Source organism: Simochromis diagramma, unplaced genomic scaffold (genome assembly GCF_900408965.1).
Source record: "Simochromis diagramma unplaced genomic scaffold, fSimDia1.1 OVJJ01000753.1, whole genome shotgun sequence".
NCBI classification, from domain to species: Eukaryota; Metazoa; Chordata; class Actinopteri; order Cichliformes; family Cichlidae; genus Simochromis; species Simochromis diagramma.
This window is the reverse complement of record NW_024387523.1, coordinates 8577752-8601749: the sequence shown is the minus strand read 5'-3', so window position 1 is coordinate 8601749 and position 23998 is coordinate 8577752. Positions and strand designations below refer to the sequence as shown.

General features: G+C 41.7%; 1 protein-coding gene across 6 annotated transcripts in view; it reads right to left on the bottom strand.

Annotated features, from left to right (window-relative positions):
- The window catches only part of trps1 (trichorhinophalangeal syndrome I), a 118140-nt gene that overhangs the window by 52849 nt on the left and 41293 nt on the right, over positions 1–23998 (bottom strand). For all 6 annotated transcript variants that reach the window (XM_040021300.1, XM_040021294.1, XM_040021296.1 and 3 more), the window contains 7 exons: positions 14845–15561; positions 14365–14480; positions 8204–8816; positions 7754–7968; positions 7071–7281; positions 6704–6944; positions 72–873 (listed from right to left, as the gene is read on the bottom strand). In XM_040021300.1, the coding sequence (XP_039877234.1) occupies positions 72–873; positions 6704–6944; positions 7071–7281; positions 7754–7968; positions 8204–8816; positions 14365–14480; positions 14845–15559 (2913 nt within the window). In that variant the 5' untranslated portion in view covers positions 15560–15561. The remainder of the gene's footprint in view (positions 1–71; positions 874–6703; positions 6945–7070; positions 7282–7753; positions 7969–8203; positions 8817–14364; positions 14481–14844; positions 15562–23998) is intronic.

Below are 23998 nucleotides of genomic sequence, written 5' to 3'. Positions count from 1 at the left end.
ACAAAGAAGAAGGATTTTCATCTCATTAGAATGAGATGAAAAGCAGGGGGTTTTTGCATGTTCCACCTTACCCTTAGCAAGGACTGGGATTCCTCTTTATTGGCTCCTCCTTTCCCTTCCTGTCCTCCGCCACCTCCACCACCACCACCACCAGCACTTCCTCCTCCTGTGTACTGCTGGGGGGTCATCTGGCTCTGCTTCTCACCAGCTCCAGCCCCACCTGAAGCGGTTGATCCTGGTCTCCCTCCTCCATACTTGGCATCTGCCAAAAAGGACTTTGTATCTCCCAAAAATGACTTGGTGTCTCCCAGGTAAACCATGCTAGGTGAGGCCACGCCTCTTTTCTGCTGTGAGACTTCGTGATTGGCTGGGACAAAAGACAGCGACAGTGGGGAGGTGAAAAGAGATGGGCTCCCACTTCCTGCACCTCTTTCAGGTCCCATTCGCTCCTTAGGCACCCAAAGTAAGCCGTGGGCCTGCTCACCCCCTCTTTCCCCCAGTCCTCTTGTCTCACCAAGAACCCAGCCCTTTTCCCGTTCTCTTTCTTTCTCCTCAACACCCTCACTTTTTACCAGCCCGCCTGCCTCTTCTCTGCCACCTTCGGCCAACCGTCCCTCAGGCGGCGCCAGGGAGTAGAGGAGGCGGATATCCCCTTTGCTCTCTTCTTTAATGGCTAAAGTAGAAGGCGCTGAGCAGCCATTGGCCAAGAGTGTTAGGGAAGGAGTCAGTGAGGTGGGCAAGGAGGTCGTCGTGAATGAGCCTAACGAGGGAGAGGAGTCGTGACAGTGAGCTGAGTTGAAATGGTCGAGGAGGGCTGATGAATCTGGAGCCGTGAAGTCGCAACGTCGACAGCGACAACACGCGTGGACACGCCTGCCAAGAGAAAAGAGCAGTGCGTAAATTACTCATGAATACAAAACGGACCTTCAGAAGGAACAAAATATTCAGCATTAAAATACACACTAGTACATATTGTTTGCTTTTATGTTAATCATAAAGCAATACTGCTAATTGCAAAAATAAGCAGTTTATTCTTGAGTTGCTCAAACCTTCTCTGAACAAATGCATTGCAAGTCACATCGGAGACATGACTTTTTTGAAAAGGAGATCCCGTCATCAGTGGTTATCTTCACCGTGCATGAGTCACAGTGAAGTCAAAGTAACACTAATAAGGCTGAACGTAAGAGGAAAGACTTAAGTAACTAGTTTTGTTACTGGCAACAAGAAAGTCAGTTCATGTTTGAATCTATTGCTCTAAAATGTAAATACAATTAATTCCAATAGGATTTTCATCACTCACAGTTTGAAGAAAATCCACCCCCTGTACTGACTAAATCTAAAGTGCATTTGCCCCTGCCTAAATTCCCCCAAACACTCAGGTAGAGTTTCACAGAGCTCGAGGCCAACAAAGTGACTCAGTGCCCCACTAAATCACAGTGAATTACTTCAAAATCGTGAGGACCATAAATGAATCTGAATGACAAGTACTGGATCGCCCATCAATAAACCACCTTCATTTCCTGCTGGCGAGGGCGACCAGCGATATATCTGATACACAGCGTCAAGATTTTTTCCTGGCACACACAACAGCCGTGATGCTTCTTGTGCAGGCCAACAAGCAAAGCATTAAACCATCTAGAACAAGAACTTGTGTGTTGTTTACAGTGGACCTCGGCAGGCTCGGTTTGCCCCGCAGCTGTCACAGACAGATATACCAACACATGAATAAATGTTTCACAGAATAATGAAGCTGTTCATTTTGTCTGCACTTGGATTATGTAATTGTTTTGCTGGTATATTTATTAATGATGGTAGGCCACAGTTTAACAATTGGTATCTTGTAGTTATTCATATTCCTTTGTCAATATCGTCATTTACCACATAATTCACTTAAATCCAAAATTACACTTGCTTAATTGCTTCACTCAAATGTCATAAGAAAACACCGCTTTTCCCAACACTGCCTGTTTTATTCTTTTAGGCTTTTCCCACCAGTAGGTTATTATCGCTGCATATTACAGCAGAGTGAGGGTTTTACAATAGCAGACAATAAACACGGACCAAAAGTCACTGAAAACAGGGGAAAAAAAGCATATCCAGAGTCACCTTTTTCTCCATTTTGCGACTCTCATCCTCTGGTTTCTGCTTTGAACCCTACCATAATAATTCCTCACCCAGGAAAAAACAAAAACAAAACATTTAAGGCGTGAATTTGAAAACAATGAGAAGATATTGCAGATCCAGACCCACACAAACATTTACAATACGTCACGATATATAACCTCTCAGAATACTCTTTGCTGTCTTGTACGTCTGATGCATGATTTTTATACGACAGCAAGTGAAAATACAGAAATAAATATATACTTCTGACATAAACTTATCTTATTCATCATCCTGCCTCATATTCTCTTTCTCCCTTTATTAGCTGTTGAAGAATATATAAAAGGCCTGCACCTCTAGCAGATCACAGAGGCTGAAATATTTGCAGAAATCTGTGAGAACGTGTGAATGAAAAAGCATATAGTGTGTCCATTAGACTTATGTCTCCAGCTGCTGAACGACACAGCAGCCTTGATTTATCATCAGCATCCACACGTGGACTGGCGTACCTACTGATTTCATCATTTACTGGGTCTGTCACTGTTAACACTACACATGTAGTGATTGCTGATCTATCTCAGTAACATTAATTCAACTTTTTTCCTACGGGAAATATTGAAGCAGACATAAAAAAATATGCTTCTTCTATCTGTGTTTTAATAATAATTTATCCATTTGTAATAAACAGTTTCTAGTTTGCACTAGAATTATGTCCTAAAGCTTGTTTTGATAAATCTGGCACTGTGAATCCGTGGACTGAGCCTGACCAGTGCTGTGCATGTGGCTAATTTGGGGAGTTATAGTGAGTTAATACACAACAGAGCCAGCACAGATTCAAAGTTTTATAGTTTTGCTAATGTTTACGCTCAATGCCGCCATCTTGGATTGTTAACTCTAGGTTACTGGGGCCCCTCAGTCTGAGTTCTAGATTCAAATTCTGACTTGGAACTCTGAAATTCCGATTTCTGACTCCTTTAGGATTGCAGCATTGTTCCATCAGTAGGGTAAGAAACAGCGAGACAGTTGGAAAAAAGTCTCTTTTTTCTCCAAACATCTTATTATAGCAATGCACTCTGCAGCATCCGGAAGCACAATTTGTGTTTTGTAGACTCACTAGCCACTTCATTAGGTTCAGCTGTTCAACTGCTTGTTTATGCAAATATCTAATGAGCCAATGATCAAGTTCAAACCGAGCCAAAAATGGGGAAGGAAGGTGATTTAAGAGTGTCTAAATGTGGCACGGTTGTTGAGACACAGTCTGAGTATTTCAGAAACTGCTGATCTGCAGGGACTTTCCCACACAACCATCTCTAGGGTTTACAGAAAGTGGTCTGAAAAAATGTAAAATATCCCATCAGTGGCAGTGCTGTAGGTGAAAATGCCAGACTGCTTCAAAATGACAGGAAGGCAAAAGTAACTCAAATAACCACTTGTTACAACGAAGGTATACAGAAGAGCATCTCTGAATGCACTCCTGCCAGCTAAAAGCAGGTGACCTAGGTGACAATTCACCTGGGCTTACCAAAATTGGACAAGAGAAAATTGGAAAAATGTTGCCTCGTCTGATGAGTTTCAATTTCTACTGCAACATTCGGATGGAAAGCATGGCTCTTGTAGCAATGGTTCGGGCTGGCCATCACGTTATAACCACAGTGTACCCATCTTCTGATGGCTCCTTTGAGCAGGATAACCCATCGTATCAAAGCTCAAATCCTCTCAAACTTGAACATTACAATAAATCTTCTCTACTCAAATGGCTTCTTTGGGATGTGTTGAAAGAGGAGATTCAGATCACAGGATGTGCAGTCGACTGAGGAATGTTTCCACACCGGAATTTAGGCTGTTTTAAAGGCAAAAGAAGGTCCAAAGTGGTACTAGCAAGGTGTAACTAATAAAAATGACCGGTGAGTGTAGTCCACTGCGGCTTTACCATTGGTTGGCTCCCCATTTGTGGACAAAATCCTTTTTACTGTGACTGGCTCTACCCGGACCAATACATATATATCTGATATGTGGGTAAAGAACCTGTGTGACTGGCTGCTATGGGTGTAATTTTAACATGACCACTGTCAGCCATCAGATTGTATTTAAGGTGTATATTAGCAGCTAGGTGAGAGTTTATCTATAAAACTTATGGATTGATTGGCTTCCCTTAGCTGACGATCTTTTTCGCATTACACAGCACCATCCTTTGATCTGAACACCCTATAATTACATGCTGCTTTTTGTTTTCTAAGACTTGGCCTTCAGATTAAAAAAAAATAAAAAATGGTTGTTTTTAGATGTAGCATGAAACTTTCTGGCTTTATTTCACTTTTATTTGATTAGAGCTCCAAGATTCAGGGCTTAGATTTTGTTAAGGACGTGAATGAACTGTTAAATCCCCTGCAAACTCTGCTTTGTCACCCTCTCTCGCTCTCTGCTCAGCACCCTTCTCTCTGAATTTCTCTCTCTGTATTTCATTCACCTTCCCTCTTACATTCCTTCTTCTAACCTTCTTTCTTCCCTTCCCGTCTTTCGGTCCTTGCCATCTGCTGTTCTCATCAGGCTGTCAAAAGAGAAAAGTTCTCGAGCCGCAAACTGCGACAGCATTGTTTTTGACTGAGGAAAGGCTCATCTCTGAATGTGCTCCCGATGTGCGTGCTCTAAAAGCCTAACTGAGAACCGTTCAGATACTCCTGTGAACATTTGCGCTTGAATTTATGAATCCATCCGTAGCTTAACACACAAGGTGCGCTTTATCATCAATCCAATTTCGTGTAATTAAGTTATCTCAGTGTGTGAGCTTAGAGCCCACACACTGAGTATCCATAACATACCCGGGGCAACGACAGAAAAACTAACAGCTAGGCAGACGAAAACTGTGAATTCCTCTGCATTTAATATCTTCACATATTGCTTGTGTTTCTGCCCTCGCATGGAAAGAAATTGTCTTTGGCATCACTTCTCGTGAGGAGCAACCACATTTAAAAACTTTAACACTGGCAGAGAGTTTGAGGCCCTGTGCCTGTGTGTGCTGCATGGTGCTGCAGTTAAAGGGAGTGACAGCTGCCTCTGCCCCAGGCACACAGGCTCAGAGAGGAGGATCTCCATTCTTCATGGGAATAAAGAAAGTGCAGCATATTGTTTTAAAACCCTGACAGCAGAAACAATCACAGCTTATCGATACTTTGTTCTTTGATAATTTAGCCTGATTTAGATACCAATGCCAAGTGACAACATATAATAAAACATTCCGATCAGTAGTGTAGATTAGTAACTGCAAATCTCCACACAACTATCTCCACTTTTTTGTGTCTTTGGGCCCAACTTTCCCACGCCACTCCCCTTTTTCCCACCCCACCCCAACTCATCCTTTCATTTACTTTTTCTGTCACTAAATCTGAATCTAGAAGACAGGATTGGCTGTGGAGTCCAGTCTAGCCTCTACAGCCTGTAAAAGTGAGTTTTTGGTATTTTTTAGAAAATATACATATAAATTTAGTGTATACATTTACATGTGCAAATAAAAAGAGAAAATTCCCACCTTCAGGGAAACTTAAATCCTTCTTGCACTTGTCAGTGCAAGAGAAATGTAATATTTTTGAAACCTAGATTTCATTTTTCGATTAAGACCTTGTTACTTTATTTTTTCACGTAGTGCAAGACAAATTCAATAGGACCTTTCTGACCACTCACTTTCAGACAGTGAGCAGACGTGGGTGAAATGTCAAAGACTGTAAAGCTTGTTGCAATATTGGGGTTTTGGCTTCACAGGCATCCAAGGTGCATTTAAAGAGGAATGCGTCTTAAGTCGTCTAATCTCCAGCAATGTACGACATGGAGTAACTTTAATGTGAACTTAAGGCCAAAGCCTTTCGCCCCTCAAGAAAATAGCCCATAAGCCACAACATGATGCTTTCATAGATATTCGACTCATGGACTTCATCACAGACGGGTGTGTGTAATATCAGTTTGAAAATCTGTAACACGGGCTATAAATATGTGATCATATCTGTGCAGCTTCCAGGTGAGAATGTCAAAATGGTGTCTGTGAGTAACTTAAGCGTACAATTTTCTTTCTTTTTTTCCTCTCACTGAACATTTACTTGATAAGTGAGTGTAAGAAGGAAGAATCGCAGGGGTCTGAAACAAAGCACAGGAATTAGCACCTAACTTGAACAAAATTTTTCAGATTCTTGCCTTTTTTTTCACCATGATGAATTCAATCAAGTAAATACTCAATCTGTATGAGATTCTATGTCTTAAAAAGTTAACTGACTGCATGCACGGCAAAAAAAAAGCACCGATTTTTGAAAAAGATGGAAAACTGAATGGCTCAACCCTTGCAGAAAAAAACACTACATAATGTAAAAAAACATCATCAAGAAGCTACCTTTGGCTGCTCTCTTATTTACAAGGGCCACAGGGGGTAGCTCTGCATGTTTGATTGATTTGGCAGATTTCTTTTAAGTCAGATGCCCCTCCTACCATGACCCCAAAGGGATTTGTGTCTCCTCCCGGGATCAACTGGGGCACTGTTAGCTTATTAGCTTATTAGGCAGGGGGAAGAAAATACATCCTATCAAATAACACAATTATAATGACCATGCAATCTCACCTGTAGTGTCTAAAAATCTCTTCTTCCACTTCTGTAATGAAGTGACACTTTGTACATGAGTACTCCCTCTCTCCTGCGCCTCCTCGCCCTCCTTCCTTGTCTCCCGCAGCTTCTTCCTCAGCTTTGACATGTGGGGAAGCCCCCTTTAGGTTGATCAGGTTGTGGCAGCTTTCATAGTGTTGCAGCAACACGTCAATGTCAGTGGTAGCAAATGCACACTGGTCACACAAGTGGGTGACGCCTACGACAGGAAAGCGGAACCAATCAGAAGCAAGAAGCAAAGAATTTAGGGTCATGCTGGAAAAGCTCCAGAATCAGGCTTCCGATAAATGTTATATATATATAAATAACATATGCCTCCAAATACCTTGTGTGACAACAGGATGGGCGGGGTTTGAGGGGTGAAAAGTAGAACCAGAAATCCCACTGTGGTCGCCTCTAGGATTAGGAGGAGTCACGCTGGGTGAGGTGGTGACAGCGGGTTTTGAACCAATGGCGTCCTGCTGTTTGGCGAGTTGAGGGAACTTTGAACAGCATTTGGGGCAGGTGGGCTTCCGACAAGCGAATGGGTGGGATACCTGTTGAAACAAATTAGAAAAAAAGGTAAGAGCAAAAGTGGTTTGAACCTTCAAATTCTTTACTGATTACTGCCGATATAAGAAGAATCTCGTTTTGATGCTGTGGCGTAGCCGTGTATTTTCTATGAATCTAATAAAGAAGTGGAAGCCAGCAGTACCAGTATGAATGTGCATTATTAAGTAAATGATGCCACCCTCAATTTTGGATGTTAACCATCCTTTTTGCATTTTTAACAGCTGCAACAGAACTGCTGGCAGCTGGCACAAAAGGAGGGAGGGGAGAAAGCGTGGGTAGACTGAGGAAAGCAAGGGAATTTTAACTAGGCAGGAAATTGGAACAATTAACTTTACACTTGTTCCTATATTACATTTTATTTTTCCTTTGCTTGCAAAACAGCTCTTTTTTTCCTTCTAATTAACAAGCAGGCAGCAAAACAAGCAAATAAACATTTCAATATTTTATTTATCTCACCTCCCCTAGGTGTTTTTGTGGCTGACAGAGACCCTGTGGACAATACATGCAGTGTTGAATGCTGCAGCGGTGGATGGAGTGGTTATGCTGGTAGTGCAGTAGTAATGGTGCTACTACGATCACATCCGCACTGTGGGCCATGGAGTACCGGAAATCACACAACTGACAGTTATAACTGGTCACAACTGCTTCTGAATCACTGCTGTTTGGGTCTCCTAGGAGCAAAAAGCAGAACAAAAGTAAATAAAACCTGGGCAGAAATTCAAATATTATCACGTATAATTTCTATTATGATAATCAAGGCAAACAAACATGAGGTGACAATCACCACAAACAATAATAGAAGACTCATTTATTGAGGGCAATCATTTATCTTCGCTTTAAGCAGATACAATCTACCAGCAGTAACGAACATCATCTTACTGCCACGTTCCAATACATCTTCATTACCTTGGCTGGTGCTGGAGAGGTTGGATGGCTGATCTTTGCGGCCTTTTGATACCATTTGGTCTCTCTCTCCTCCATCTCTCCTTCCTCCTCTTTCTCGCTCTCTGTCCATCCCACCAGGATTAGAGTTGTTGGGGCTCGTAGTACCACCGGTGTTCATTTTGTGTCTTTGCTCATAGTGCTCTAAAAGCTTTGCAGAACCCCCCGACCACTCGCAACTCCAGCTGCAGGATTTACACCAATAATACGTCTGCACGGCACCTCGACCAGCCTCCCCCACCCAGCCCGATGAATCTGAACAAGACCTAACTGGGATGAAGTACCCGACCAAAGAGTCGTCCTCTGCGCGCACCGCAACTCGTTCGGCCCCGTCTAAGGCTTGACTCCGTCCCTTCAGCTGGTTGTCGTGCGTTGCCAGGTTATTTGTGGTCAGCAGGGGTGTGGTTGGCGGTGTTTTGACTTTGTTTGGGTGCGAGGAAAGGAAATGTTGTTCAAGTTCCAAGGAATTACTGCCCATGTACGTGAAGTTGCAGAATTTGCAGCGAAAGTACTTTGTGTTTCCTTGGCAATCCGAGGTCTTCCGACCGATTCCAATCAGTGTGCCACCCAACGTCACCTGTTGATAGGCAGAAAAGAAAAAGACAATAAAGAAGGAATAAAAATATATATTTAATGCATAAACAGTTTGATTAAGAGGCAGTCTGCTTGCTTTTTATTGCTTCATGCAAATAAAAGATGTTTTTATTTATTGTCCATTTTCCATTTCCAAATTTCTGCATTTCCTAAAATTGCTGCTGCAAATGAATAACTACATATCAGACTCTTAATCTTGTGAAATAAAGAGCAATCCGGGAATTTCTTTATAATTCTTTAAATAGTTAAAGTTAATGCTAACTTTACATTTATTAAAGTACTTTACAGGATTCAGAGAAGGGAAAAAAAGACAATGACTGGTTATACTGCCTTTTCCTTCAAACAGACAAACATGAAAGAAATTAGATACAAGGCAGTTATTTTTGTGTTCCTAAGCAGCAGATATTTAAAGGACACATGGCACAAGCCACCGATCGTAGAGCTGTGCAGGATAATTATGCCTTAGCTACTCAAACCCACAATGAACATAATCCATCATTTTCCGTATGTAACTGTAGACAATTAAAAGGCAACTCTAAGTCTAACTAACCAACCAATAACAAAACTACTAGGCTCTACTGTAGTGTTTAGGGTCGAGGCCAAGGTTTTATATAACTAAGTCAGCAACCTGGCACTGTTTTTTTTTTTATTAAGTTAGCCTCTAGACAGTAGGTGATTACACTGTGCTCATCGTTATGATAGTAATGAGGCAATCTGGCATGCCATACAGTGGCAATGGACTCCCTACAGTACAATATAGATTTGTCTCTAAATCTGAGGTTTTAAGATAACTATGGGCAGTGTGGTAACAGAGCTGCATGCTGCATGTGACATGAGCAAAGATGCAAAGCTCCACAGATAACAAAACGCCAAACAGACGCAATGCTCTTGTTTATCGTTTCAATACTAGGAATTAGATCTCAGAATCAGCGAATGTGCAGCATGGCAGTTACGTCAATTGGTGTCAAGAACAGATTAGCGGGGAATGTTCTGTTCAGCTTTTATGTCATGTTTCCTAGTATAATGGATTGCTAGCATGCGGGGTTTTTTTGTGTGAGTTTGACAGGTTGTATATGTTTATATATTTTTCATACTTGGATTTTTTTTAAATAACAAGAGATACAAGTTTGTGTCTACTACTATTTTTTGTTCATGTTATACAAATACCGTCTGTTGTTTGGGATTTTTTCCCAAAATCTAGCACAGAAATTAGTTTTTAAGACACGCAAAACTATTTAAATTATTTATTTGCCTAGTTTTATGCTTATGGTTAAACTGTATTGGGATTAAAAGTGGGAGTGAAGTTAAGATAAAGGGAAATTTGTAGTTTTTTTTATGATGGTACAAGGACATTTTTGAAGATGAAAGGTGTAAAAGATTTTTTTTTTCTCTGTGTGTTTGTCTTTTTTTTTTTTAAAGAAACTACAATCAGTTCATAGGACAGCTGAAAATCTGAACTTTCATAGACAACAAGAGTGACAGTAAGGCAATCATTTTGCCAAAAAGGGTGGAAAAAGTAATATTTGTACAAAGAATTAAGCGTGAGATGGTATACGTCAACTCAGCTAAAGAAAATAAATGTTAAAGTCTAAATGAGAGTCATTACTGTACGTGATCTCATGACAGAAATTCAACAATTATCTCATCCAACAGACCCTGCCCAGACAATTAGCAAAGAGCAAAGCATCAAGTAATTTCACCAGGCAGAATGTGCAGGAAGACATGACCGAGAATATGAGACAGGGACAGAGTGAAAGAAAAGAGGCAAAGGGCGAATGGGACAAGATGAAAGAAAAAATTGTAAGTTGAAGAACAGAGCTGCAGAAAAAGAAAGAGGCGAAAGAGAGCCGGGAAGCAAATTGAGAAGTTGGAGAAAAATGGATTAGATAAAGTAATAGAGACTAAGAAAGACAAATCAAAGAAAGAGGGCAGAGCAGAGGAGAAGGTGAAGGAGAGACAAAGACATGATAAGAGAGACAAATGGAGAAGCAGGAGAGAAGAAGACAGCTAAATATGTCTGACAGCTGTTTCATTACACTCCCTAACAGCCGATTATAACTACTGGTTCTCCGTCTGCCTCTGTCACTACCTTCTCTCCTTTCCTCCTCCATCTCGAGCACTCTCACTCATTCCTTCTCCCTTTTCTCCACTATGACTTTTTTGGGGGGGGTCTGGAATCTCATTGGTTGACATGGAATCTTGTCTTAGCAAATGACAACATGGAATTTTCCAAACGTGGGCGGGAGAGAGAGAAAAAGTGAGTGAGGGATGGAGAGAATAGAGACCCCTTTCATTCGTTTTTTTTTTAAAGTATATATATACTTTCACTTTTTCTTCATAATGACGACTTAAGCCCACTGGATTTTCTATTTCTGATTCGGTGTGCGTATGTGTGTGTGTGTCTGCACGCGTATGTGTATTACTGTGTCCATTACGTGACTTTAGATCATTACAGGCTGCTGGTTTAAATGAAACTAAACTCCTTCACTATTCTTGACACACACACACGCACGTTTGTTGAATCATCCCACTAAATCTTTCACACAAAAACATCACAGTTCATGAATACTCGAAATCCTAATCCTTGACTCAGTTATTGCCAAAAATGAGCTTATATTTACAGCATATTGTAAACATTTGACGATTAAAAAATTTTTTCCAAGCGAACCTGTAGGTTATTACTGAAAATACTGCTAAACTGATAGGTGATTAGATATCACTGATCTGATTTAAGATCTCATTTAAACTTCGTAGCTCTTGAGGTAAAAATAGCAGACACATGAGCAGTTAGTCTGAGGCTTTAATGTTCAGTACTAACATGCACCGCAAATCAATACTGGCGCTGCTGATTTCACTGATTATGGACGCCTGGTAACACAAAGAACAAAATTATTGAAAGCTATTTTTATCCTCAGATTGATTCGGTTCTGTTCTGTTCAATCTGTTGATGTCAGGTACAAAACACATCTCTTTTTTTTTTTTAAAGTTTTTTGATTATTTACGATTAGAAGTTTGAGTACAGCGTCCTAGTATATCTACGACATTCACCTCGTAGAAGGAATTTTTAGTTGCAACTGCAAGTTTGCAGCATCCCCTTCATTCACCTAGTTTTATAAAATGAGCCCTCAATATGGGGATGAGCATGAATTTTATTGAATTATTTAACAGCTATAATCATGCATGTGGTGCACATGCGAGCATTTGTCTACGCACGCATTCCCTGCAAAAGATTTGGGAAGTCGACACTATGGCTTTTGTGTGCGCGCGCACGTACGCTTGACTATGCATACCCCCATATGCGCGACTTGTCTGCCAGGTGCCCCGGTTGTCTCCCTTTCTGTGTCTATCCATCTGTCAGTCTATAAAATTTTATAACTTGCAGCACAATACCTCCCTGTCCAAATAAGGCACACCCTATGTTACAAATCAGTTGCAGATTGCTCTACCCAATAAATTATTCCATTCAGTTATGAGTCTAACTTTGCAGATTTATTACAACTGTGATTACAGCGAACTGTTAACTAAATCAGTGTTACTTGTATTGGATCAAAGTTTCTAACTATGATTACATAAAATGTTTCATATACAGTATGTCGCACTTCTTCGAGTTATTATGACACAAATTTAATTTAACTGGAACTTTGATGTAAATGAAATGAATGCAACATTTTTGAGTTTTCTTTTAGAACTTTACGCCAGTTTTACTAGTGCATGTTGGTGCACACAATGATGCGCATTAAACATATGCAAACAAGACTGAGACTGCATTGCATCCATAAGTGCATATTTCTGATGTTACCGTTTTACCACAAAATAAAAGAAAATTGTTGTATAATTAATTATAAGATTACATCAAATGTGCCGGAGCCCTGCCATAATCTCTAACACCAGTTCTAGTCGAGGCATAAGTGCGTCAACTTGTGTTTGTTATCTTAAAAAAAATCTGTTTCCAAGGTAACCCACGTGGAAAAGAAATACAACAACAACTTTAAAAAGTTTCACTTTTGCTTCCAACAGTAAACTTTTATGTTTTATACGCAGATGACTCAGATGATGTCAACGTGGCCACTTTCACATTTTTCTCACACTACATAAAGTTTACTGGATTTATACCTGATCCGTATAAATACGTGGCATGTGCAAAATAAAAGTATATTTAAATAACATCATTTGTACGTGTGTAATAACAGCATTATTATAAGCCTAACAGGAAATACACATCAGAAATACATGTTTCTTTATTATTTCTTTGTGTGGAGCTCACACCCTGATCCTTGTCATTGTTTCTCTACATTTCCACTGCGGTAAAGAAAAGACCAGGCCCATCACTTTAGCTGTTTTAACATGTGGGATGTCTGAAAAAGTTTAGATGACGTTCCATCGTGCCTCTTTTCTGCGCACATACACACACAGACAGAGCATCCACGGCGGACAGGCTTAAGCCTCCCCTTTGGTTATAAAAAAAAATCTAACCACGCACCTTCCCGTAGGGTTGTGAAACAATATAAGCCTGTTTATCACTACTTCAGAACGCAACCACTGAGAAACAACCAGAAAATAAAGTTTGGTTTGTCTGATTCACGGGTTTGTTCACATTCACTTTCTAGCATGCTTGACCACAACTGCTCAGTCTCTCTCATTCCCTCTCTCGTTCTTGCGCTCTGAATCAGACATGAAGGCCCGAGTTACAATGTGGTATTTACAAGCAATACTCAACAAATTCTGCGGAATACCTTGAAGTAAAAAACCATCTCAAATGACTGTGAGATGAGACAAAACGCTGCAGTTAGGCTACTTGACAAATGGAAATATATTGAGTCCCTCCAAAAGTTTCTAGACCCTGGGAAAAGTTCCTGTGGTGGAAAAACGGCTTATGAGAGCTTCCACGCTGCAGGAACTAACTCCAGGGGCTATTAACAGTTAACAATTTCTACTGTGGGGAAATTATTCTACCCCTGAACAAAAGAAAAGAAAAAAAAACTCCCCGGGAGATTAATACTTTTCAATAGGTACAGAAATTTCTGGGTGAGGCTTGCAGCACTTAACATTTTTGATCGCACACACACGACATTTCAAGGGTTGGAAATATAGACAGTCAACCGTCTGAAGCATGTCTGGATGGCGTGAGAGAAAAATCCTTGGGAGTTAGATTTCCTGGTACTTTGAGCGGAAGCTCTAAATTAATGGGAAAAGAAATGCCTTTTGCAGTCTGGCATGCTGGCAGGATGAGAGTCACCAAATCTGAGAACATACTGTGGAAAATGGGCCACAGATACCAAAATTGGCAAACTTCAAGAAAAATAGTACTTTGGAATACCACACTGACTTTTATGAAAGCCAATCAGCTCCAAAAATTAAGGCTTTCTGTGGGACTGAGGAGGTTTTTATTTTATTTTATTTTTAACCCCTTTTAAAATTCCTTAAAAGGGCTACTACAGCACATAGTTTTTTTTTTTTTTTTAAATATATTCAGTTATTAAAGTATGGAGTATTTTAAACACTTTTATGAGTATTTCACACCCAGTACTTACCTGTACGTCATATGTGCCATTCATCATAACTGTCCTATGCTGCTGACTCTGTATCTCTGGTCTTGTCTTCCCCAAGTCTTTGGCTTGGCTCCTCTGCCCTTGTCCTGCCTGTATGTCTGACATGAGAAATGCAAGAAGGGGTCAGACTGGTAGAAACAGATAAACAAAGAGGGCTCAAGCTGCTTGAGGCAAAAAAAAAAATGTGAGAACTAGCCTGACATCTGGGAAGAAGGAAAACTAGACTCAGAATCAACATGCTGTTTTTCTAAGTAACTGCTATGTCCTTACTGGAAGACAAGTTCAAAGTATATATATGTATATATATATATAAAATAGATGAACTCATATGTATTTTTGGCAGTTTTCTCCTGTACTGGTTCATATTTGCTATGACTGTCCAGGTCTTTAGGGTCATACATTTCATTCTCCATTATAAACTCATTTCTATAATAAGCGCTGGAAAGAGAAAGCTGAAGTTACCAATAGGTGTGTGTTGGGGAGCCATGTTGTGGAGTGCCAGGATGTGTGTGTCCAGAGCAGCATCCTGCCGTGTGCGGTTGTGCAGGCCCAGGTGATACTTCCGAAAGTGCTTCACCAGGTCAGCCGGGTCGTTGCCATAGTAACCGTAGCCACACACATTGCACTTGAAGTCCTGGAGTTTAGGAGAGGGGCTGGAGGAAAGCGGAGGGGTATCGGTCGTGGTCTCCTCCCCTCCTTCCTGTCTGGGGAGGAGGTGCGGGGCAGAGAGGAGAGGAGGGGTGAGATGATCTGCCTCCCCCCTTTCTCTGTCGCTTCTCTCCCCTTCTTCTACCGCTCTGTCCCCGTCCTCAGGCTCCGACTGGCTCTCCGGCCTGTCCGTCAGCGCTGCTCCTCCTTGCTTTGCCCTTCCCCTGCCTCCTCCTCTCCTCCCCCCTCGCTCCTCATTACCGTAGCGATCGCCGACAGACGAGGGAGAGACAGACGAGGAAATGCACTCGCTCTCTCCCCCCTCCTCCTCCTCCTGCTGCTCCTCATCTCCTCTGACCCGCTCGGAGGATTCCGGCTCGGAGGGTCGGTTTATTCGTTCGGCCTCTGCTCCCACTCTCCCTTCCTCCTCGCCTTCTTCTTCCTCTTCTCCCGCTGGCCTCTTCCCTTCTTCTTCCTCTTCCTCCTCGCCTCCCACACTCCGGATAGGGGGATTCTTCTTCCTCACCATTTCTACAAACATGAAAAATAGAAGAAAAAGAAAATTATGATTTGTTACCATGTATTAAGGGAGGAAGAAGAAGGAGCTTGGGGATAAAAAACAGCAAGCTGACTTCCCTCGAGACACTAAAAGATACAGAGCCTTTCAAACTCCAGTAATATTCTGCATATAGCGCCACACATGCACACAAATACAATTATCTGACAATGATGTACAGTATGTGCGCAAAATAGCTTTGATTTAATTTACAGACTTCTTTGAACACCAAAATCTGCGACAATCCTCGACCACAAACCTCGTCACAGAAAAACAGGCGCAACAAATCAGAAACATCTCAGCTGCGAGAGATTTTTTTTTCTTTTTCAGGATTTTTTTTTGGGGGGAGGGCGGGTGCTTGCTGAAATGTGACGGCCACCCCCCCCCCCCCCCCCCCACCAAAAAAAAGCACCCATCGAACAACTTTTTTTTTTTTTTCCTTTTTCAACCCAACTGGGGAGTGAATCTTTTTATCGTTATGGAAACCATCCGTGAGAATCTTCCAACACGTGACCACATCAAGAACCCAAACCATATCAGAGAGACGGGAGAGACAGCGAGGGGGGAGGAGGGTGAGGCGCGGAGAGAAACGGGGGAGACAGATGAAGGAGAGGAGACAGGGAGAATGGCCAACGCACAACCACATCAAACCGAACGCCCCATATCAGAAAGATGGATGAGGGAGGCGGCAGACTGCAATTCATTCCCTCAAGCGCTCCAAATTTCTCCTTCCCATTTTGCTCCTCTCGTTTTTTGCTTTTTTGGGTGTTTTTTTAAACCTTTCATTCATTTTCTGGCTTTCAAATTCTCATTTTCTCATTTCTCACTGTCTCTCACACTTTTATCTGCATCACCTCCTTCGGTTTCCTCTTTTGATTGCCTACTTTTTTTCCCCCCATGTCACATTTTACTTTTGTCCCGCCCCACTCATCCTCTTTCTCTCTCTCGACCTTTCACCTTTTTCCTGCTTGCGCATCCTTGTGTAAAACACCAATATCAAAGAAATGAAGTGCCAAGTCATTTTTTTATTCTGTGTTGCCCTCTTTCACATGCAAGAATAATTGCAACAATAACTTAAGTAATTCCATCATTAAATGTTTTCTTTCTGTTCCTGCCCTCCCCCCCCCTCCCCTCCTTCCCTTATAATCACTGTACAAAGCCATCAAATAACCAAACATGTGTTTTATGTTAAACCATAATCTTTCTTTTGTTCAAAAGGGGAACAATTGTGGTTGTAGCGTTCACAACAGTCGTGACAGGGAGATGCTGCATGCGTTTTGTTTTTTTGCTCTTTTTTTTTGTCTTCCTTGCACAAGTGTGTGCGTGCGTGCACATACGCGCGCATCTGTGTTTATTTGTGGTCATTCAGTTCATATTCGTGGGTGCACAGTCAACCCGGAGAACCCGTACACCCATTTCTTTTGGTCATAAACAAAGTCAAACCCAACCGACGCCTGATTGACGCCAAAACTGATCACTTTTAGATCAATGCAATATGAGGGGGAAAGACACTGGTTGTCTTTGAGGGTTTTATGTGTGAGTAATGCATTATTTGATGATAAACCCAGAAAGCATGTGCACCACCCTGTGAGCATCTGTGAGAGACAAAAGCTTGTTGTTATTTACTGATAGCAACCTGCAAACAGTTAAAGCGTGAGAGAACTGACACACACACACACACACAGACATACACTGCTAAAGAAAATATGAGAATAAGTTTGAATATCCATAATCGGGTGATGATGCACAGTTACAATACCCATATTTGGGCAGCGTTCTGTTGTTATCTAGAGGATTAGAAAATACTTAATAAACAGAGATAGAGAGGAGAGCAAAACAGAAAATGAGAGAGGGGTGCTGTTTTTGTTGAATCCAATCTCTCCGTGGCCTTTGTAGTATTTGCCTTTTTTCTCCCACTCTCTCTCTCTCTGCCATACAACTATTAAAATAAAGCATTTATGTCTGCAAGGGCCCACGCCTAGACCAGCCCTGGCACTCGCCCTGCGTGTGTGTGTGTGTGTGTGTGTGTGTGTGTGTGTGTGTGTGTGTGTGTGTGTGTGTGTGTGTGTGTAGGGAAAGAGAGGGAGCGGGAGAGTGTGAGTGAGTGCAGGGAGCAGGGGAAAATCTCATCTGATGTCGACCACACCCAGTCAGAATTCATCATTTACGCACACAAACACACACACACACACACACACACACACACACACACACAGTGGAAAACTACAGATCGTTGTGGTAAAGCAATGAAGCTGAAACCCCGACCTAAGAAGCACTGACTGACCTAAACTATGTTTCCGTATGCCCTGTATGATCCATCCGACTGGTGACTTAGTAAGTTCACCGGTGATGACAATTATTGCATTAACACAGCAGCAAGTAGAAGGAATGATTCTGTAGCCTTTATTTATTTATGCTGGAAACATTTGGTCTTATGCATACTTCAGTGCCACTTTTATTGGATGCAGGCAGGAAGCAGAGGTGTGTCTTTAAAGGCCCAACTGTGTGTTTTTTGGGTGTAAGCATCTGTATATATGTGTGTGTGTGTGTGTCTCTCAATGTCGCAGCAGAGCTTTTGTCTGCTCCAGGCTGTATACACAGACTGGAACCATTACTATCAACTACAATTAGGTACAACCCACCACAACATACCGCATAACAACTACTGCTACTAGCTACAATTAGCCCTTATACACCACACTGGCCTCAATACCTCAGCAAAGATAAATGTGACAGCTAATCATTTCCATCAACTACAATTAGTCCCAACGCCAGTGAGGCTTTTATCTAAAATTGCCAATAATCATCCAACGACAACTGCTGAAAGACGCAGCAACAGGAGTATGGTAAGTTTCAGAAGCATGTGGCAGACGGATGACCATGTTGGGGAACTATGTTGTGAAACTTACTCTTTCGCTACATCTCAGCGTTTCTTTGTGTGGCTCGCTCGTGTTTTCCAGAGAAGCGCTATAAATCAACTTCAAAAATGTCATCGTAGTCGAGCAGTTCAAACTCAAACCAGCAGGTATTTTCAACCAAGCGCTCGCATGCACGCTAAACAGCATTTGCTTTTACGTCAGTTATTTACAAGAAGACTTTTCCAGAATCAGAGCTGACGTGTTCAAATTTCTTGTTTTGCCTTGTCATCAGTCAAAAATCCAAAGATATCTGCAACAAACCCTCATATTTGAGGGGCTGTAATCAACAAAGGTTTGTCAATTCTGCTTGTTCACTTACTCCAGTGATTAATTGTCGGCAATTAATTTGGCCATTCATACAATCTTTGTCACAAAAAGAACAAATTAATCAGCTTGTTTTAACGCTACGAACAACAACGGAGGTCAATCCTGTCGTTTGTCATGCGTTTTGTAGGGGTCTAACACATGTTGCTTTAATTAGGTTATATAAACAATATCTTACTCCATTTCAACCACATCATGTTTACGGCATCTTAGTGCACCGCCAGCCTGGCAATGAATTTTCATGCGACTCATAAGAAATCAAAAGAGGCCTTTGTCATTCAGAGAACAAAGTTAGATCTCTCTAATGGAGGAAAACAGATTACGAGTACATCTCAACCATTTTACACAGTGACTCCAAGCTAATTCTCTAAATGCATATTATTGAGTCACGGTAATGGATGGGTTTGATACCGAATCTCAACACATCCACATATCCCTGCTGCCTCCAGATATCTGTGCTCTCTCCCTCCCCGTGGGACAGCTGTAGCTGGCATCTCCATCTTTCATAAACAAAGGATTAATGTGCAACATATGAAGAAATAAAGCTAAAGGCAAGGTCTTATTACAAAGACAGACTTCTCTCTGGCTTTTCTTTCTCTTTCTTGATGCGCTGCTTTCTGGCTCTTCGTGTCATCCTCTCCCCCCTCTTTGTCCCTATCTCTCCTGCTCCTCATTATCTGTCCTCGCTTTCTTCTCGCGGTGCCATCTCTGTTCCTCTCTTCTGATTTACTGGAACTTTGTGAGATTTGGAAAAGATAGAACAACTTACGGGTAAGTAAGGTGCACATGAAGGAGAGGTAGGAGTCAGGGAGAAAGAAACGCACGAGGGAGATGGTGGGTAAGGACTTTTAATTGGAATAAGAATCCTGGCACTGTGAAAGGGAAGTAAAAGGAAGGAGCGTAGACGTTTGGAGGGGATGAGAGGTTTTAGACGGGAACACAAATGTGTTTTCTTCTTTTAAGAAGGAAAAAAGGCTGATTGTCTTGGGAAATGGATAGACAGGAGCAAAGAAAGGGAGAATAGGAGGAGAGAAAAAGGAAAGAGGCAAGGAGCAGATAAGCTCCACATGCTAACAAGACCCCCCCAACACACACACACACATAAAAAAACCAGTAGATGATTTGAATATAAAGCTTCCTGTGATGTCCAAAACAAGTTCACATTCTGCATGTGGAAAATCAGTGTTTATCATCACTTCATAGGTATATTTCATAAGCCACCTTTTATCATCCTTCAAAGTCACTGCATACCCACAAAAGCAAACTCATTACTGAACGCTTTATTTCGGGCCTATTTTGAACACTGAAGATCGAGTCATGCTACAGGTCAGGCTTCCCGCTGGGCACCCCTCGTACAGCCTGCAATATAATGACTATGGGGTTTAAAACAATTCTGCAAGCCGCAATTTGAACTCAGGTTTATTTTGACTAATTTAGCAAAACAATCGCTTCCCAAATATCTAGGTCTGAGTCTGTGTGTGGAAGTTTAGCTGAGAAAACCACAGACAATGACTGACTTTGCAGAAATGTGAGAGCAGGCTCCTCTGAGCTTCCTCATTAGAGCTGCTGGAATATTCATACATCTTGTGGCTATCAGACACTTGCATTTCCAGCTTCATATCTGAGACTGGATCCGGTATGGCTCATGTATGCATCACACATGGGTGGTTTTAAAGACGTGCTCACTTTCGGGTCCATTACGCAGAAAGGGTTCACACTAAGTCAACATTTCAGAAATTTCCTTTTTAAAACAGCAACTTTGTGTCAGTGTAGAAATGTTTTTTCTTTTAGTAAAAAATTGAAAATAACATGATCACCTTATCATGATGTGCTACTGCCCAAAAGAGCAACTCTAACTTCTCAAATAAAAGAAGACAAGAAAAATAAAATGTGTTAATCGCTTCAATTTTATGTTCAAAAAATGTTGCTGCATTTGTTAAGGCTCTCACGAATGTCTTGTATCACTCAGCAGTCATTTATTTAGACAATTATTTCTTCTAGGAAGTCCACCGATGCACAAAATGGCAGTCACGCTGCAGTGCCTTGTAGCTTTAGGTTATGTGCCAGTGAATGAAAGCAGCTGAAGACAATATTAATGAAAGCGTGCAAGTAAACGGTTTAGTACCCACTGAGACGAAACAGATCAGTCCCCGTGAAACCGAGCCTGTTTAGAGCGGCGGAGCAATAATAGGAAATGGTCGCGAGCGCACGATGCTGCGCTGCGCTCCGTTCGCGTCCTGGATGGGAGGGCGGGCGTGTCTGGCCTCTTCGAGAAACACGGGGATAAGGGAGAGAAAGTTGGCCAAGGGGAGGATTTCTTTTTTCGGGAGAACCAGTAACAGCTGGGAATTGATTTTGCAGAGGCAGGAGTCTAATTGAAAGTAGGGAGGGGGGTTCGAGAGCCAAACAGAAATAGGGAGAAAGAGGAGGACAACATGAAACCACCGCGAGACAGAGTCCACCTGCCATTTTAAGACTAAAAGCTTTCAGCTGACTACCAGGTCCCTAATCAATGCCAGAATTTTTACTTACACACACATTCTCGCTTCGTCTGCTGTGTAGCAGGGGCCCAATTCTTTCCTGCCAAGCAAATCACACACACGTAGACTCAGTTGCAGACCCACTCTACCACAGTGTAGGACTCATTTGTAATGGGGTAACAGCATGCAAAATATGTCATCTTAAATGTCAAACTTAATCAGAGGTTCACATTTCAATACCTTTCTCTCATTATGAGCCTCCCGTTCTCTGTTTCTACCTCTTCTTCACTCTCTCTAGATGGCTCCCCTCTTACTCCTAGCTATATGGGTCCAATTCTCAGTCACGCACACACAAACACACCTCACTTCTCCTCCTCCTCTCCCTATCTATCCATCTTTCAGTCACCATTCTCTCAATTAATCTCTTATCCATTTCCCACCCCCTGCCTGTCGTTCCCTCAATCTCTTTTTCGCTCCTCCTCTCGCTCCTGGCCTATCCTTACGTGAACCTTGATGTGTTGATGTGTTTGTACATGTGCGTGCGTGTAAAGGTGTAATTCTCTAGAGCACAGCAATCCCTTTACGTGACTGACAGGCAGATAGCTATCATTAAATGTAGGAAGATTTTTTTTTGTTGTTTTTTTAAATAAAAGAAGTACGCACTGTAACCCTCGCTGTTCTTTCTGTGCTTGCTATGCACATCTAACTAATCCTTCAAAGATACTTGCTCACTCCACCTTGATTTTGTCTCAAAAACTTTAGATGCAAAACACTTCCAAAAACGGTCCACTGATACGTTTATTGATTAATCCACCCATCATTAACTAGTTTTCTGCCACTTATTCAGCAGTCTCAGCAGCCCAGATTCCAGATTAAAGCAGAGCAAGATGTTGAAATCCAGGCAAAGGTGAGACTGGGGAGGTAGATCAGTCAGTAAATTGTCACTCAAGTTTGTCAATCTCCCTCATTACCTTTCCTCTACTTGTCAACAAAATCCCAACTTCCTTCGCCTTGGATCCAGCAAAGCAACCCAGGCTTCTTTCATTGAAACCAAAAGCCTCTGGATTGGAGGTGCCAACTGTCATTCATGCCACTTTGAACCGGTCGGCAAAATGCAGAGACTTCTAACACCTCTAAAACCAGCACCCTCTATCTTGGCTGTTCCAAGAAATTGTCTCCATAACTAATTTACTGACAGGCTGCTGTTTACACCTTTTGAGCATTTCTGCCTGGCTACCTGATCGCGCTTCTAAACATTATTAGCACGATCTGTACCAAAGGGCACCCCTGGTAAAGTCCAATGCCTACCGGGTACAAGTCCAAGCTCTCGCTACAGTTACACAGGGGCCATTACAATGAGCCCCTTAGAACAGCCTCGGGGTGCGGTTGCTTTGGAAACTGATTAATTATTGATTGATTATGTATTATGCCATTAACATTAGTCACATGTCTAGGTTGGGTTGACCCATTAAGATCCAGGATACTCATAATACCAATAGTGCCTTCTAGGGCTGTTCGATATAACGATATATATCGGATGATGATATAAAAATGTCTATCGTTTCATTTTACGCTATCGTTTCTTTCGTGGTGTCGCAAAATAAACTGTTTACTGCAATATTTTTTCATCGTTTTGATGGTCACAGTAGTGGCTATATTCATTTCTTAAAGTTCTCTCTTTGTCTTATATTTTATATAACCACACTACGGACGGACAAGCGCCTGTTTTTATGCGTTGTCGTTAGCAACAACGACGGTAACACCATCGCGTGTCCGCTTGTTTATGTTCCACATAAACCTTTCACAATAAAGCTCAAGATCCTGTTGAGACTTTTCAAAATAAACTGAATCACGTGAAAGAGCAGATTATTTACGGATGAGAAGTAAAAAAAGAGCCACCAGGTGCTAAAAAAATAAACCTTAGACTCAAACGCTCAAACGTTTGAACAGGCTTTTCCCCGCAGCACGCCGTGTAATAAATACTCACAAAGAAAACGGCGGCCGTTACAACTTATGTCTAAAAATGTAGAGTTTCATGCATCGGTTAAAACACTTGACTTCAGCTACATGACGCGCAGCTGGAAACACTTCCCGCAAGTCGAGCTGCCCGAGATTCACAGAATTTACAGAAAATGTTACATTTTTGTGATTTATATCGTTATCGGGACGATAGATGTCTTATATCGGGATATGAGATTTTGGTCATATCGCACAGCCCTAGTGCCTTCTTATCAGAACTATCACTGACACTTTTATAGTTTTCTGACAAGTATTCAAATGATATGTCGAGACATCCCAGTTACTGCTATTATAAAATTAATTGTAAAATAAATCTTCTATCATCAAATAAACCAATACTGTTAGGCTGAATTTACCCTGTTATATATTGTGCTAAAACCATCCGCCAGACACAGATTCCAGACGCTCAAATACGACTGTGTCTATCCTGTACACACACAAACAACAGCCCCCCTCCCCTCAACACCCCCCCCCCCCCCAACACAAACTTTATTAAAAGTCTATTAGAGGAGTCTGACCTTGAATAACTACATGGGATTACTGCACCACACAGGGTCTGGGAAACACTGTACTGTGTGTGCTATGTGTATGTGCGTCTGTGTCTAATACTCGGTAGGAGGGCTACCTAACCCTTTGGGGAGGAAAGGCAGAACACTGCTTAACACCACATG